Genomic DNA, 15,478 nt, shown 5'->3' on the forward strand with positions numbered 1-15,478 from the left:
GTCTTGGACTCTTTAGCAGACTCTTGTATAAAATTTTTTATGACTATACTTTTCATCGTTGTTGGCAGCAGAATTGTAAATCAAATTGTATGTTAAATGAACTGGAGTTTACTTTATAAAGGATTTTAGGAGAAAATCTTTTCTAAAGATTTTGCTTTAGAACTAGATTATAAATCCCTTCACAGACATCCCTGAGATTTTATCATGCATGGTGTTTGGACTCACTAAAACAAGAAATGTTTTTGAACTGGAAACGCTTCTCCACTCTACTCTGCATTTCAAAAATTTTAAAAAAGCACCTCCAAAACAAAACTTGTTCAAGTTTGCATTTTTGTACAGCAGAGTTGCTTGAGGTGAATAGTAGAAGAGCAAATATTGAAAGCCCACGGTTGCAACTTATCTAAAAAGAAGTCTTCTCTTCTCATGGGTAAACCTAAGTTTTCTTGGATGTGAAAATAGGGTGTTGGGCTGCTCTTAGATAATACAAGGAGGTGAAAAGCAATGATGCAATGATGAGTGAAGTATAGTCTGACCTGGCATTGCCATTGCTTCAGTGTTGGCATTGACCAGGGTGTGACCCCTTAATCTTCTCTCTGAGCTGATTCTGGTTGTGGTTTTTCCACATTGGTAATGTTCTAGTCTATTAGGATACTGGTTTTATTATGTGTAAGAGTGTTTAATATTCTTTTGAATTACTGATACTTTCCTGTTTTTCTTTGTAGGTTGAGGTGAAAAATATGGCTTTGATATCTTCATGGAAAACTGCATTATTTCAATCCTGAATCTGGTTCGGTTACCTTATTGACTTATTACTATATTAAAAATGTTTACTTAGCAGTGATTGTAAAATGAAAGTAATTAACATGTACATGTTTTTTGGGGGGAGACTAAGGGGAAACAGGTGTTCAGCCTACAAAAACATTTCTCATTGGATTTCCTGTGAAGTCAGTGTGTCTTGGGATTAACTTTGAAACAAATTAAAAAATTTTTAAATTAAAAAAAAGTTTACTTAACTATGGTATTTGTTCTGGTAAAACCTTGTGGTTTAATAAGAATTTTTGCAAATATCCATTATATTCTTCTCTTGGTACATAAAAGTGTTAATATTTTAAAATCTATAGGACATTCTATTTCAAAGTTTAGTTCTATTATCTTAGTGCTATCAGAAAATGTGCTTTGAATTGCTAAAATGAGTTGTATTGGACAACACCTGTCTCAGCAGAGGCACTTAAAAATCATTTTCATCCTTCCTCTTGTAGTAATGATTTTTTTTTAACCCGTATGTTTTTAACCTGTATGTTTAACCCTGCCAATCCAGTGGCAACTTAAGTGTTTGTGCAGTATTTCACTTGAGAAATAAGGTATTTCACTCAAGATTGAAGTCTTGCTGTTGGAGAAGAGGATTTCTCTCCAATATTGGATTAGAAAAAAAAGCAAAATGTTAATACAGAATGCCTCAAAAAATCAAAGGTAGGGGCTTCCCTGGTGGCGCAGTGGTTGAGAGCCTGCCTGCCGATGCAGGGGACACGGGTTCATGCCCCGGTCCGGGAAGATCCCACATGCCGCAGAGCGGCTGGGCCCATGAGCCATGGCCGCTGAGCCTGTGCTCCGCAAGGGGAGAGGCCACAACAGTGAGAGGCCCGCGTACCGCAAAAAAAAAAAAAAAAAAAAAAAAGTCAGAGGTGGCCTGAATGAAAAATTTACTCTAAATACCTCCACTAATCTTTCAGTTTCTACATAATCATGACATGGAACAGCTCTTTGCCAAAAAACATTTATTCTTAAAATTTACTTAAGCGTTTCATAGAAACTTTAGTAATAGCCAGAATAATTCATGTCAGCTTAGCAAACTCTTAACAGCAAGCAGAAAGAGCTTATGAAAAGATCCTGTCTTTACACAGTCATAGTTAGGGCAGTATTTTACTTCATCTCTTCATTAATAGCTTTGCTTTCACACTGAAGTCTTCAGACTATTCTGTATATACATTCAACCCCTATTTTCCTGTAACCAGTTTCCCAAAGAAGATATGTGTGGTTCACAAAGGGATCTTTAAAAGGTGATAAACTATGGCAAATGTTACTTAACAAATGAGTCTCAGCATATGGAAGGAGAAAGTGTTTCTAAGTATTTCTATAAAAAGCATGTCCGTGGTGGGGGTGGTGGGGTGGTGGTGGGATGAACTGGGAGACTGGGATTGACATGTATACACTGATGTGTATAAAAGCGATAATTAATAAGAACCTGCTGTATTAAAAAATAAAATAAAATAAAATAAAGCAGGTCCATATTTCATACTGTTTGCAAACCGATAAAACCTATTTCTAATAGGCAGATAAATGCTTTCCTTTCTCAAAAGGCCTGCTTCCCCTTCACTACCCACTCTACGAGGTCTAACTTGGGTTTTTCCTGAGAGCTTCTATACCTCTTGTCCTTTAAGGAAGGGGACGGGAAAAGCTTCTGTGCCGAGTACCCTCTTTGATCCCCTTCTCTATGCTGACCCTCACATCCCCTGCCAGTCCTGATTCTCTCACTCTGACCAGCTTGATCAACTCTAAGTAGAGGTGTCTAGGGAGCAAGCTAAAAGGTTAAGATCAACGAGTACATCCTTTTAAAGAAATCCATGTGGCTGTTTAAAGTTCATACAATTATTAATTGAGGATGATCAAACAATGCTATTTACCGTGCGGAAAACCAGCCCTCTGGCCTTATAGCGCAGTCATTTCGTTGTGAGACAAGGTGCTAATCCCTTTCAGTTCTCAGGGGAGTACAGTTTAATCAGATGCTGTACTTGTGTTGGATAACCTGTGATGGGACAAGCTCGGTGACTCTTCACGTAATTAAACACACAGCGATAACAAAACACATAGCCAGAGGTGGCGAGAACGGTGTCATTCACCCGGTTTTTACGACACAGTGGGCACACAGTCTTCATTTGGGGCAACAGGGGAGAATCAGAATTGTAGTCTAGATGTACCGGTGGTGGTGGAGTAGGCAGGGCAGTCAATGACTTGATGGTTTCTTGGTTTCCGGATGAATACCACCACTCAAGGAACTGCAGGAAGAATACACCCACCGAAAGGCCAGTAGAGAGGCATGAGGCGGCACCTCCCACGGCTTGCTTTAGAGCTGACTTCATCTTCTCGCCAACGCTGTTTGGAGAACAGAACAAGGAGGCAAAAGGAGAAACTGTTTATTTAGGTACAATCACAGAACAACTAATACGCATGCAATTCTTACACTTTTCATTAGAATCGTTGATTCAGCTTGGGGATTAAATAGTTGCTGGACTGGCGTTTTCACTTGTAAGTGTCTATTCGAAACAATTCCTCTTTCTGGCCTACCGTATTTTAGGAGTTCTAGGAGCTAAGCTTCGTTTTTAATGACTAGGGCTTTGTTGCTTTGTGTTTTGAGAAGGAAATTAATGAGCCATTGATTATATAGACCTTTTATGGGGGTGGAAGATAGTATATCCAGAAAAAGAAATAACTCACTTAAAAAACAACTCAGCAGTACTGAGGAATATATTTGAACTTGTCAGAGAACACAGACACTAGGAGTGGGATAGCACCATGGTTAAGAGCAGTCTTTAGAATTGTACTGATCTGGCTTGAATCTCAGCTCTGCTGCCTATTAGCTGTGTGGCCTTGGCAAGGTACTCAAATGTTAGAACTTAGTTTCCTCAACTGTTAAGTGGTGCTAATGCATTTATTTCATTGAGCTGTGATGAGGATTGAGATAATATATGTAAACACCTAGCACAGGGCCTGGTACATACCAAGTGTGTGCAAAAATGTAGCCAGTATGATGAGGAATTTTACCAGGATGACAATCCTTGTTTTATGGACACAAGAATTTTTCGATGATTTTATGAAATACCCCGAAGTGGACTGAGGTGGGTAAATTTCATAAAATTGGGATAAGATTTTAGGATTTATTAATCAAATATGTTGGGGAAATGTTAAGGCCTCACCTCCCAGCTGGTTGCTGCACCATGCTGGCTCCGGCTGGTTTGTGCTCCAGAGCTTGTATATCCTGAACTGTAAGTCGACCTAGCCGAACCCCAGCCAGACTCAGCAGTGGTGAGTGATGCTGAGCCTTTCCTAGGATGTATCGAAGCTGCTGTACAAGAAACCAGCCTTCCCAGGCCATGTTAACAAATGGGTAGGCTGCCAAAAAGGCTCTGTAAAATCGTTTCCAGCGGGAAGTAGGGGGATGGATGGAATATTCTTCCTCTTCTCTCAGGCTAGAAATCAGCTTCTCCAGTTTCACTTTCAGATAGGGAAGAAGAACCAGGAAAATAACTGACTTCCAAAGCTGCTTCTTTGGGAGACCAGCACTGGCCAATCTCTGAAGCTTGTGTGTGTCTCCCATTACGATCCTCTTTAAGCCATAAAAGTTTTCAGAAAACGAGGCGCCGGTTTTAGACAGATAATGTTGCTGGAGCAGAAGATCTAGCAGGGTGAAGATTTCATCAAACCACTTCCACAAGAAGCCGTAGCAGGCAGGATTTGATTCTGCAAGAACCTAAAGCAAAATAAATAAATGAAATTCATTTCATTACACAGCTACTATGCCTTGTATTTATATTTCCTTTTTTTCCCTCTGAATTTCCACACTTCTTTCTGGGTCTACCTTAACCTCCCTTTAGTGCTGGGTATTCAGTACACATAACAAGAGACTCCATAACCATTAAATCATGTGATATGCATTATATGCTAATTGGTTATTTCAAAACTTAGGCCAACAAATAAATTCAGATTATTGGCTTGGTTTTTACCCGGACGTTCCTAAAACTTTTCAGAGAATTAAATCCTTACCTTGACCACATGATGAAGAGCAGGTCTCACTGCTGTCATTAAACTGTCCTGTGCTACCACCTCAAAGATGGATGGCTGGTCATCCACCGAAGCAGTTGTGATGTGAGCCCCGTGCTCAGCCATAGTTTCGTGTGTGCACTGGGTTTTACTTTGCCCACAAACTCTAGTAAGCATGAACTTTCTGGGGGTACCAGATGGGTGCTATCTTACAGGAACTGGGCAAAAAAGACCTCTTCCGGAGGCAGAGGGGAGGGGCCTCAAGGGAAGGTGAAGAATGAAGTCAACGCGGACACCCACGTTAGGGAAGCAGTGTGTGGGAGAGGTGAGTTGATTAATGCTGCACCTCACAGGGAAAAGCGTGACTATAGGGGGACAGGTACGGCGAAGGAGCGCTGGCCTCTCGAGCGGCAGTCCTGGAGGCGGCCAACCACGGACTCCCAATCCGGAGGGCTCAAAAGCCAGGCGGCTCTGAGGGATCGAAGGTGCCAGTGCAGGCCGGCCCCAACGGCCTGGCTCAGCTGTGGGCTGTGCAATCCCCCCGCCCGCGCCAGTCCTCGCGAGCTGACCCCAGGCGAGGGGCGAGGAACCCGCGACACCGCGTTTAAAAGGAGGTCTCGGCTTTATGTCAGAAGCCGCAACCGGAAATAGAAGCCGCTTGGAGCCCGGTGGCCGTGGAGAGGCGCTCTAGCCCCGAACGCGGCCCCGCGACCGGAACTAGAGAACTCTATGATCTCACAGGGACTTCCGCTTCCGCCCCCAGCGGGCTCGGTTGGAGCGGAGTTTTCCGCTGGTAGGTTTTACTTTTCTCAGCTGGTTTTGCATCGCTGTCTTGTTGGAAAGCCAGAGGCGCTGATATCTCTCTACAGAGTCTTTTTGGCAAGGTGTTGGGTCGCCGCGCTGACGTCTGGCTCCCGGAGCCAGAGCTCGGCCTGTTGCTGAGGCCTTTGTTCCCTGGGGCGATAGAGAGAGGCGAGGGACCCAAGCGAATGTGGAGATGGAAGGCTCACTCTGCTTGCGGCGGGGGTGGTGGCTCACTATTTTTGCCGCCTTCGGGAAGGATTTGAAGCTACAAAGCCGAGATAGAAGCTTTAGCCTTATGGCTGCCAATTATTAACAAAAAAAAATTTCCTGCTGTTGTTCAGAATTTGGGACGATTATTTTTCATTCAAGCTGGTACCTTAATTGTCTTCTAGGTTAGGTTACGTTCAAGCGGAACTCTAGGCACTTGCTACACTAAATGAAAATGGTTCCTACCCTCGAACACGGTAGGATGCGTCACATTAGCGATACGAATACAGTGCTAAAACGGAGTGATGCTGTTGAATTCTAAGTAGCATGAATTGGGGAGGCTTGGCAGAGAAGGTAGTTTTCATTGTATACCAAAGTTAATGTAATTAACCTGACCTTTTGCAAACTGCTTTTACATCGTATGCAATTGCCTTGAGTAGCTGCAGGTTTACTGAATTTGGATAATAGTTAAAGTTCATCTCCTCTCTCTCCAACCTCTCCCCTCAACCCCTGGGCTAAATAGCTAGAAATAGAAGTTTGCTTACTTTATACCATAGAGGACGTTATGGTATAAAGATAGTTAATTGTTTCACATAATGAGAACGCTGGAACAAGGTTTGGGTTTAGTTGTTTCAATAGGAGAAATAAAAACTTGCAAATTAACCTTAATTGTGGTTCCAAAAAGTGTTTCAGGGAATTCCCTGGCGGTCCAGTGGTTAGGACACTGTGCTTCCACTGCAGGATGCGTGGCTTGGATCCCTGGCCAGGGGAACTAAGATCCTGCATGCAGCGTGGCCAAAAAAAAAAAAAAGTGTTTTATAGTCTGATTGTATACCTGCTGGAGGAAGTCACATTGATGGAAGATTTTACCTTACAGAGTTTTAAGGAGTAGAGATAATGTATCTATATAAAACACCTAGCTTTAGGTTCTTGGTCAGTGGTAGCTCTTACAGAGAGGCTTTTCTTAAGTGAACAGCAAAAAGACAAAGTTGAGAAATAGCATCACCTAAGACGAGTGGGAAGTTAGTTAAACATTGGTATCAGTTAGGGTTCTTTGGTTACAAGCAACAGAAAACAGGCTAATTTAAACTAAAAAATTTATTAGAAAAATATGGAGTAGCTAACAAAATAAGGAAAACCAGCTCTGAGGGAACAGGAATTACACAGTCCTACTGGATGTTTCTAGCAAGAATTAGCAAAGTGTCATACAGGCATCGCTGTTGCAATGAACGAGCTTCAACAAATTTCTGTCACTGTACTTATGATTCAGATCCCTATTGACTGACCTTGGTTCAGATTTCATCTCCACTCGCTGTTTCACTCTTAGCCAGAAGAGTGCAAGACACCTTAATAGTCCTTTGAGAATATTCCAAAAGTAAACTGATGTTGTTATGTGAGAAAAAAGGCAGTCAAAAATAACAATGTCAATTATTACAGCCAATAAATAATAAACACCTCATCACAAATCCCACTCCCAGGTTTATGGTGTAATAAGCAAGACACAAAAATTGATTGCACTTACGTTAAAAGGTGTGAAGAGCCATCAGATAGGTTAATATGGTGAGTTTAGAGGAAGAGACAATAAGAGCTGGGAGAAATGAGGCCGTTCAAACTAGCTTAAACAGAAGCTATATTGGCCTTTGTAACCAAGGGGAAGATCGTTTCTAGCCTCGCGTTTTATCTCAGCTTCTTTCTGCCAGTTGCTTTCTAATACAGCGATGTAACCTGGTATCTCCTGCATCTTATATCAGGACCAGATGTCCACTGAGAAAGTTTTGTGGATTAGGTGGACCTCAAAAGATGAGTACATTTGGAGAAAGTCACAGTCATGGTGACAGGGTTTTCCAGGCTAAGGGAGCAGCGTGGATTGTATTTGAGGAGGAAATTGCTTGCTTTAAATATAGAGAGGAAAATAGACCAATAATACATAGTCTATACTGTTGACCATAATATAGAGGCTCTTAAATGCTAGTTTTAGTACTTTGCTTGTGGACATTCATTCATTTATTCCTGAATAATTTACTTATTCATTTATTACTGAATACATGCTGTGCGCCAAGCATTATGCTAGGCGCTGGGTAGACAGTAGTAATAAAAACAGACTTGGTATCTGCCCTCATGGAATTTACAGTCTAGTTGGGGAGAGCGATAGTAAACAAGTACAGAGACTAATATATAATTTACAAATGGAATAAGAGGGCTATGATGGGGGTGGCAGTGGGGCCTGGGAGAGAAGAACCTTTTAGACTGGGTAATCAGGGAGTGCCTTTGTGAGATTACAATTAAAGTGAGACCTAAATTATAAGCCAGCCAGCCCTGTGTGGAGTTGGGGAAAACGAATATTAGGTAGGAGGAGCGGTAGTTGTGAAGGCCCTAGGATGGGAAAGAGGTTGGCCTATTTGAGAGCTGCAAAAGCTAACAAGAGATGAAATGAAGAGGAAATGAGGAGTGACTGAAAAGGATAAAATGATATTAAGAGAGGTAGACAGGAGCCTAACCACTCATAGGCCATGGGAAGGAAACTGGATTTTAGTCAAAGTATAATGGGAGGTCATTGAAGGATTTATACACCGGAGTCATGACCAGGTTTATATTTTTAAGATGACCCCGTAGTGGTTATGTGGTTACATTTACTTTGTGAAAATTCATCAAGCTTTATATTTTTGGTGTGCACTTTTTGGAATGTTCGTTTATACTTCAAAAAAAAAGTGAAACAAAAATCTGGCTGCTGTATGAATAATGGTTGGGAGGAGAGTTGAGGTTTCTAGTAGTTGAGGCAAGAGGCGATGGTAGCTTGGAATAATGAGGTGAATAGAAGGGATTGGATGAATTTGAAATATATTTTGAAGGTAGGATTGACAACTTGGAGATGGAATGAATGTGGCAGTTAAGCGAGAGAGAAATCAAGAATGACCCCCAGATTTCTGGCTAGTAATTTCTGGCAGTGTAATTTGTTCAAATAATTGCAATCATAGCAAATGTTTACATAGTCCATACTATGTGCAGGCATAGTTCTAAGTGCTTTACGTACACGAATTCATTTCATCCTTGTAATAATATTATGATTGGATATTAGTATTTCTCCCATTTTGTAGATGAGAAAACTAAAGAGCAAAGAAATGGGGAAAACTGGGAGAAGGATAGGTTCTGTACAAATTAGGAAATGAGGAGCTGTTGAAAGTTTTTGAAACAGGGAGAGGTATGAATCAAAGATTTTTCTGGTGGCATCTCTACAAAATCCACCTCTGTCTTCTGTGAGTTGTACCTGGAACCACAGGTTTTAAACAACCCCCCCAATATGATTTACTTAATTTGGGTGGGCCATATGTGCAGACTTACGATCAGTGCGGTTAGCAATTTGGTGGTGAAGTTTGGGGACTAGGTCAAGGCTAGAGATAGATATTTTGGAGTCATATGGGTAGGAAAAATGATTGAACCCATGGTGTTGCTAAAGGGTTAGTGTAAAGAAAATGTATGAATATAGATCTTAAAAATAAAATGCTTGCTACTTTCTCCCTCAGACACCATCCTATATCTCTTCTCTTTCAGCTATACTTTCTTATGGAGTTATCTGTTTTCATTTCCTTACCTCCCATTTATCTTCAAACTTCTTCAGCATGGCTTTTGCCTTCATTATCTCTGCTGATGGTCTCAGCAATGACATCGAAGACCTTTGTGCTGCTAAATCCTTGGACACTTTTCGGCACTTCCTCCTTTTCTCTTTAGCAACTGTTGTTGTTGACCACTCACTCATACATTTATCCATTCAACAAATTTTGGGGAGGGGGCGGCTAGGCCTCAGAGATATAGTATATAGTTCCTATACTTTCATAGAACTCTAAAAACGTCCTAAATGATTATGACCACCTGCTTTTCCTTCTGCCTCTCTACTTCTCAGTCCCCTTTGCACTTTGGTTTCCCAACTTCTGCCTCAGGCTCTCATTCTTCACATTCGTCTTCTTGTTTTGGTTAAAGACTTTATTATTACTTAGAGCAGTTTTAGGTGGGAAGTTTTCGTTTTGAGGGGAAGGTACAGAGATATCTAGGTCTTGGTTTCTGAAAGCAACTTACTTTTGTGTAAGCACGCCTGTTACATGCTGGGCGCCTTACCTACTTTAAGCTTCACAAGCTGGAGTTATATCACTGGATTTATTTCACAAGTAAGACTAAGGTTGAGGAGACGTTAAGTAACTTTCCTAATCACATTCAGGACAGGGATTCGATCTCAGATGGATTCAAACTCAGATCTGAGGCCATGTCAACCTCTTTTCCTTGCACCACTCTCCTCCAGTCCCACTGCCCTTGTATGGTCTTGGGGTGGATCACCATTGTCCACATTCCTGAACTGGCCAGGGAAATTAGCTGGGTTTTTTTGTTTGTTTTGTTTTTAAGAAAACAGGATGTTTCACTATCCCTATGTGTAAGTTTTTAGAGAACTCCTGTGCGAGGAAACAAATCCAGGGAATGTCAGCTTGCTTAATAGATCCGTTCCGATCGTCAGTGAACTTCCTCGGAGGCCCGGACCTCAGGTCGCTTCCCGACTGCGCAAAATTTTTCCGTCTCCAAGGCGACCGAGATGCCCGCCTTTCTGGTTCTCCCGCGCGCCTGGATGACGTCACACGGCGAGGCTGTTTGACGTCAGAGTTTCCTGTCCACCATGTTTGTCCCTGGCAAAGTGGGTTTTGCGCAGTGGCTTAGACCTGGAGAAGGAGTCGTGACGTGCAGGAAACCATTACAGCACCGCTCGGGCCGTGCTTTCTGGCTGCTGCTGCCAGCCCTGCCCTTGCCTCCGGTGAGTTCAGGGCGGCTAACTTTGGGGTGTGTCCCTCTTTTGGGGAAGGGGGCCAGGCTTGGTTGGAGACGGGCGGAGGAGAGGAATCCTAGGAGCGTGACCATTGAAGATGGAGTGAGCGTCGGGTGTGACCGTTGTGAGGAAGAGGGTTGGAGAAAGGGACTCCACCGCTGGAGCGGGGTGAGGGAATCCGCGGGGTGGCAACTGGGAGTTGGGGGGCACTGGGGAAAAGATATGTTCGAAGTGGGGGGTTAGGAGGGCCAGAGGCCAGGGGTGTGGCCGGTAGAGACTGGAGGCTGAGGGGAGAACCTTCTTCCCGGTTTGGCGTCATTCACTGAGAGGCTAGGACGTGTCCAGGTACCAGAAGGGGAAAGGGGTTCCCCCAGAGTTTTGCTCATAGATGGGCAGATCTCACTCGTCTTCTGTAATTTGAGGTTGAGACACCTCTCCCTCACCTCGTAATGGAGGAACATATCCCTAGAATCTTGACCACCTGGGGAAAGAAGAGGAATTCCTGACATTGGAGAACGGGAAGAGAAACCTCCAGAATTGACCCGATGTGAGAGAGGGGGAAGCAGGTGGGAGTAAATCTTAGTCCGGAGTTTTTTCTTTCTGGTCTTAGAAGGAGCGGTCTGGTTTGAGGAAAGACTGTAGATTAAGACAGAGGCAAAGAAACTGGAACTTCCTGTTATTCCATATTCTTTGAATCCAAAGAATTGATTCATGTTCTTTGTTTTCAGAGCATGAAAACAGAGCCCATTTGCGGGGCAGACTTTTTTTCAACTCACCTGGCTGCTTCATTATGAAGCAGTGTGAATAAAGTGTGAATGCTTCATTAAGCTTTGACTTTTAAGAAGTGTTTTTTAAATGCCAAACACTGTTATAATCATGTGGTTTAAAAGAGAAAGTAAAGAAAACTCAGTAAGTTTAGAAAAGGAAGAGTGACAAAGGAAGTGGTCTCAGTGGGGAACGATTTAAATTATTAATCACCTCCCTGGTAGAATTCTGTTGCTTAGCCTCAGGGTACACGTACAGAGTCATAATAGAAAGCAGCAGATGAAGGAGATGCAGCTGTACAAGAAAACGTGTGACACATTCCAATGATGACTAAGCGTGGTGGTAAGATGAGAACTGTTTGCAGGTACCTTAGTAGTTTTAAACTCCCAAAGAAGCAGAAAGTATAGTGTGTTCTGCAAATAGCCTCACTGAAAATTGGGTGGTAAAGGTAATACAAAGCTAACGTTCTGTGACTTAAGAGACTCAAGAAAGTCCAGTTCTTCCATCTTTTCTTTTTCTTCTTTGACACACCCATATTTTAAAATATTACGAACCAAGCTGAATAGGGAACGAATCAGGTAGGACGCATTTTCCTTTCTTCCTTCTTTTCTCTCCTTCCAGGCGTAAGTTTTCCAGAGTTTATTTCAGTTAAGAATTGGATGTAAAACTTTTGAGCTTTTTTCTTACCGGATAATATTAACAGATTATTTTGTGGTCATTTTTAAATGGAAATTGCAGGTGTGTCTGTTGTAATGAGTTGTCTGCTGTCATTTCTTAGCCAATAAATGATACCTGAAGATGCCATTGTCTTTGCATTATTGAAATATCTGATTAGCACCTGTCACCCTTGTAATGAAAGATTGCTGAGATGACCTTTCTGCTTTATAATTTGGTCAGCTGTTCACTTTTTCCCTACTAGCACCAACTGTGTAAAGTCCTACTTTATGCGAAGAGGGGATTTAGTGGCCTCACCAACTCTAATTTAGCTGCCATTTCCCAGAGAGCCATTTGAAATTAAGACCCTATTAATTTTTTTCTGGCCTTAGTCTCTTTACAGGCACTGGAAGGAGGGAGGAATAGTTGAGAAGGGACTTTTACAAGCTATATTTAGTAGAAACTAGGTTATGTTAAATCTAGATGTATAATCCTGTACAGGGAGACCTTTTCTGAAATGCAGTGACATCATAGTCTGGGCTAGGAAAGTTAGAGTGATTGTGCCTTTGACTGTGGCTGCATTATTATTATTATTTTTTAACAATGTCCTGAGGTCATACCTCAGGTCCTCTGAACAGCCGGTGACTTCTCTAGTTTGATCTGGTAAAAAGGTAGTGTGAATTCCAGCTCCATGATGGCTTGGCTTTGCCCTGGGACTCTCCTGAGGAATAAATTCTCCCCCAGCTCCCAGAAGGAACTTGATTTTTGAGGCTCTTCAGAAAATACTTGACTTATTCTTTGAACTCTATCTTGGCTGCTTTTTCTTTGGCTTCTAAAGCAGACAACAGGTTTTTTTTTTTTTTTTTTTTTTGGGTACACGGACCTCTCACTGTTGTGGCCTCTCCCGTTGCGGAGCACAGGCTCCGGATGCGCAGGCTCAGCGGCCATGGCTCACGGGCCCAGCCACTCCTCGGCATGTGGGATCCTCCTGGACCGGGACAGGAACCCGTGTCCCCTGCATTGGCAGGCGGACTCTCAGCCACTGTGCCACCAGGGAAGCCCCAGACAACAGTTTTCACCATCCTATGTTTTAGAGAATCTGACCATATTCATCTCTGATGTGTGATTAAGAGTGTCTCATTAAAAACAACAACAACAACAAAAAAAAAACCCCCCAAAAAACAGTGTCTCATTTAAAAATATATACAGGGACTTCCCTGGTGGTGCAGTGGTTAAGAATCCGCCTGCCAATGCAGGGGACATGGGGTTTGATCCCTGGTCTGGGAAGATTCCACATGCCATGGAGAAACTAAGCCCGTGCGCCACAACTACTGACCCCACGCGTTGCAGCTGTTGAAGCCCACGTGCTCTGGGGCCCATGTGCTGCAACTGCTGAGCCTGCATCCTGCAACTAATGAAGCCCGCGCACAGCAACGCAGAGTAGCCCCCGCTCGCCACAACTGGAGAAAGCCCACGTGCAGCAACGAAGACTCAACGCAGCCAAAAAATGCATACATATGCAATTTTTTGAGGTGAAATTCACATAACATAAAATTAACCATTTTAGAGTGAGCAGTTTGGTGGCATTTGGTACATTCACAGTGTTGTGCAACCCCGACTCTTCTCATTTGTTTTTGTTTAGGCTGGTTTATTTTTATTTTGGGGGAGTTTCTTTTGGCTTAAGTCAGGAACTGACATGATAAAATGTTGCTCTGCCAATATGTGTAAGGGATATTTCATTACTGTTGTGTAGGACAGTGTGAGATAAGAGAGTGGTGTGTTTCTCCTTTCTCTTGAAAAGCAGGGGTTCTTAATTTAGGGTCTAAGATCATGTACTTGATTCTCTCCTCTTCCCTGAAATTTTGTGGGCTGGTACATTATTCTCTAGTTAAGAACTTAGTGCTCACAATGTAAAAGGACAGAAATCTATTCCTCGATGATGAAATTTGTTAGGGGAAGTAATGAAATGTGTGGGTCACTAATAAAGGTACGATTTAAGACGAGGTTAATTTAATGTTTAACAGATCATGCTGAAATTTTCTGTTAAAAATTTAATATATGTGAATGTGTATGAGAGCTTTAGAAAACAGAACGATTTTGGGGCCCTTTTTCAAAGAAACTGAGAAATTCCAAGCAGCTTTTGTCTTTAAATGTTAAGCAAGTTTTAACTTTTGATGATCCCAAAGGATTAGAGTGGTGTAACAACATCCTGGATAGACCATAATGGCCTTGAGCTGTGGCCCTCCTGTCAGGCTCTAGTACTGTAATCATTTCTGTATACTGGTTTTCCTCTTTGTATATATAAGTTCTTAGATGATAACTTCACATTTATTCCAGGTCTTTTTTAAAATTAATTAATTAATTTATGGCTGTGTTGGGTCTTCGCTGTTGTGCGTGGGCTTTCTCTAGTTGCAGTGTGTGTGGGCTTCTTACTGCAGTGGCTTCTCTTGTTGCGGAGCACGGGCTCTAGGCTTGTGGGCTTCAGTAGTTGTGGCATGTGGGCTCAGTAGTTGTGGCTCACAGGCTCAGTAGTTGTGGCACACGGGCTTAATTGCTCCGTGGCATGTGGAATCTTCCTAGACCAGGGCTCAAACCCACATCCCTTGCATTGGCAGGCGGATCCTTAACCACCGCACCACCAGGGAAGTCCCTATTCCAGGTCTTTTATGTGAAGGACTCCTTTCTTTAGTTTGCCTACTTCACATTTAGTTTACACTGTGAATGGATTAAGTGATGAAATGGATTAAAAGATTATAATTCTTTGAATTTTAGGTAGAAAAGACATTGTGAAAATACTACATAAGACAAGCCTCTGTTACAGGCTCACTTTAAGTTATAACAAATAGTGTCAAATCAGAAATTTCTGTATTCTATAATGATTTGTGTGAGTTCTAGCTCACTTCTTTTTTTTTTTTTTTTTTAAATTTTATTATTTGGGTGCGTCGGGTCTTAGTTGCGGCGCACGGGCTCAGTTGCCCCGCAGCATGTGGGATCTTAGTTCCCCCACCAGGGATCGAACCCACGTCCCCTGCATTGGAAGGTAGACTCTCAACCGCTGGACCACCAGGGAAGTCCCTAGCTCACTTCTTTTAACAAGGTAAATTCAGTGAAATTCTTGTATAACCTAAAAGCACTATTGTATAAGGATCAGTACTATAAACATTAAGTAGCTCCTTGGAAAGATAACAGATGAGTCTAATTTCCCTTAAATAGTCCAAGTAGTACATTTTAGAGAACAAACTTGAGCCAACCTTTTTTCATTATTTTGTGATTTTCTGGCTTTTTTCCTTAATTGCATTGATTTGTTGAGTGCTTAGGTCTTTTTTCTCAGATCCATAATTACCATTGTTTGTGGAGGTATTATCGCTCAAGTTTGCCAAATATATTATCACTCATGTTGTTTTGACCAGAAAATAATGAGTAGGTGCC

General features: G+C 42.2%; 1 protein-coding gene and 1 non-coding gene across 2 annotated transcripts; one reads left to right on the forward strand and one right to left on the reverse strand.

Moving 5' to 3' along the window:
* The first annotated feature begins 504 nt into the window (after positions 1 to 504).
* LOC136139580 (Z30 small nucleolar RNA) lies at positions 505 to 601 on the forward strand. Its single transcript, XR_010657101.1, has one exon. It is a non-coding gene; the product is annotated as a Z30 small nucleolar RNA (small nucleolar RNA).
* Positions 602 to 2,750: 2,149 nt separating this feature from the next.
* On the reverse strand, positions 2,751 to 4,941 carry LOC136138776 (peroxisome assembly protein 12-like). The gene is made up of 3 exons (XM_065897613.1): positions 4,819 to 4,941; positions 3,972 to 4,525; positions 2,751 to 3,150 (listed from the first exon to the last, which is right to left on the reverse strand). The coding sequence occupies exons 1-3, from the start codon at positions 4,939 to 4,941 to the stop codon at positions 2,751 to 2,753; spliced, it is 1,077 nt and encodes a 358-aa protein (XP_065753685.1).
* Between the last annotated feature and the right edge of the window lie 10,537 nt (positions 4,942 to 15,478).

This window comes from Phocoena phocoena, chromosome 19 (genome assembly GCF_963924675.1).
Source record: "Phocoena phocoena chromosome 19, mPhoPho1.1, whole genome shotgun sequence".
In the NCBI taxonomy this organism is placed as follows: Eukaryota; Metazoa; Chordata; class Mammalia; order Artiodactyla; family Phocoenidae; genus Phocoena; species Phocoena phocoena.

What these genes read in the sequence shown, in the direction of transcription:
- LOC136138776 (XM_065897613.1), bottom strand. Translation starts at nt 4,941, where the DNA reads ATGGCTGAGCACGGGGCTCACATCACAACTGCTTCGGTGGATGACCAG. An exon ending in CTCTTCATCATGTGGTCAAG is followed by an intron (nt 4,526 to 4,818) that starts GTAAGGATTTAA and finishes ATTTTGCTTTAG; the next exon opens with GTTCTTGCAGAATCAAATCC. An exon ending in GTGCAGCAACCAGCTGGGAG is followed by an intron (nt 3,151 to 3,971) that starts GTGAGGCCTTAA and finishes TTCTCCAAACAG; the next exon opens with CGTTGGCGAGAAGATGAAGT.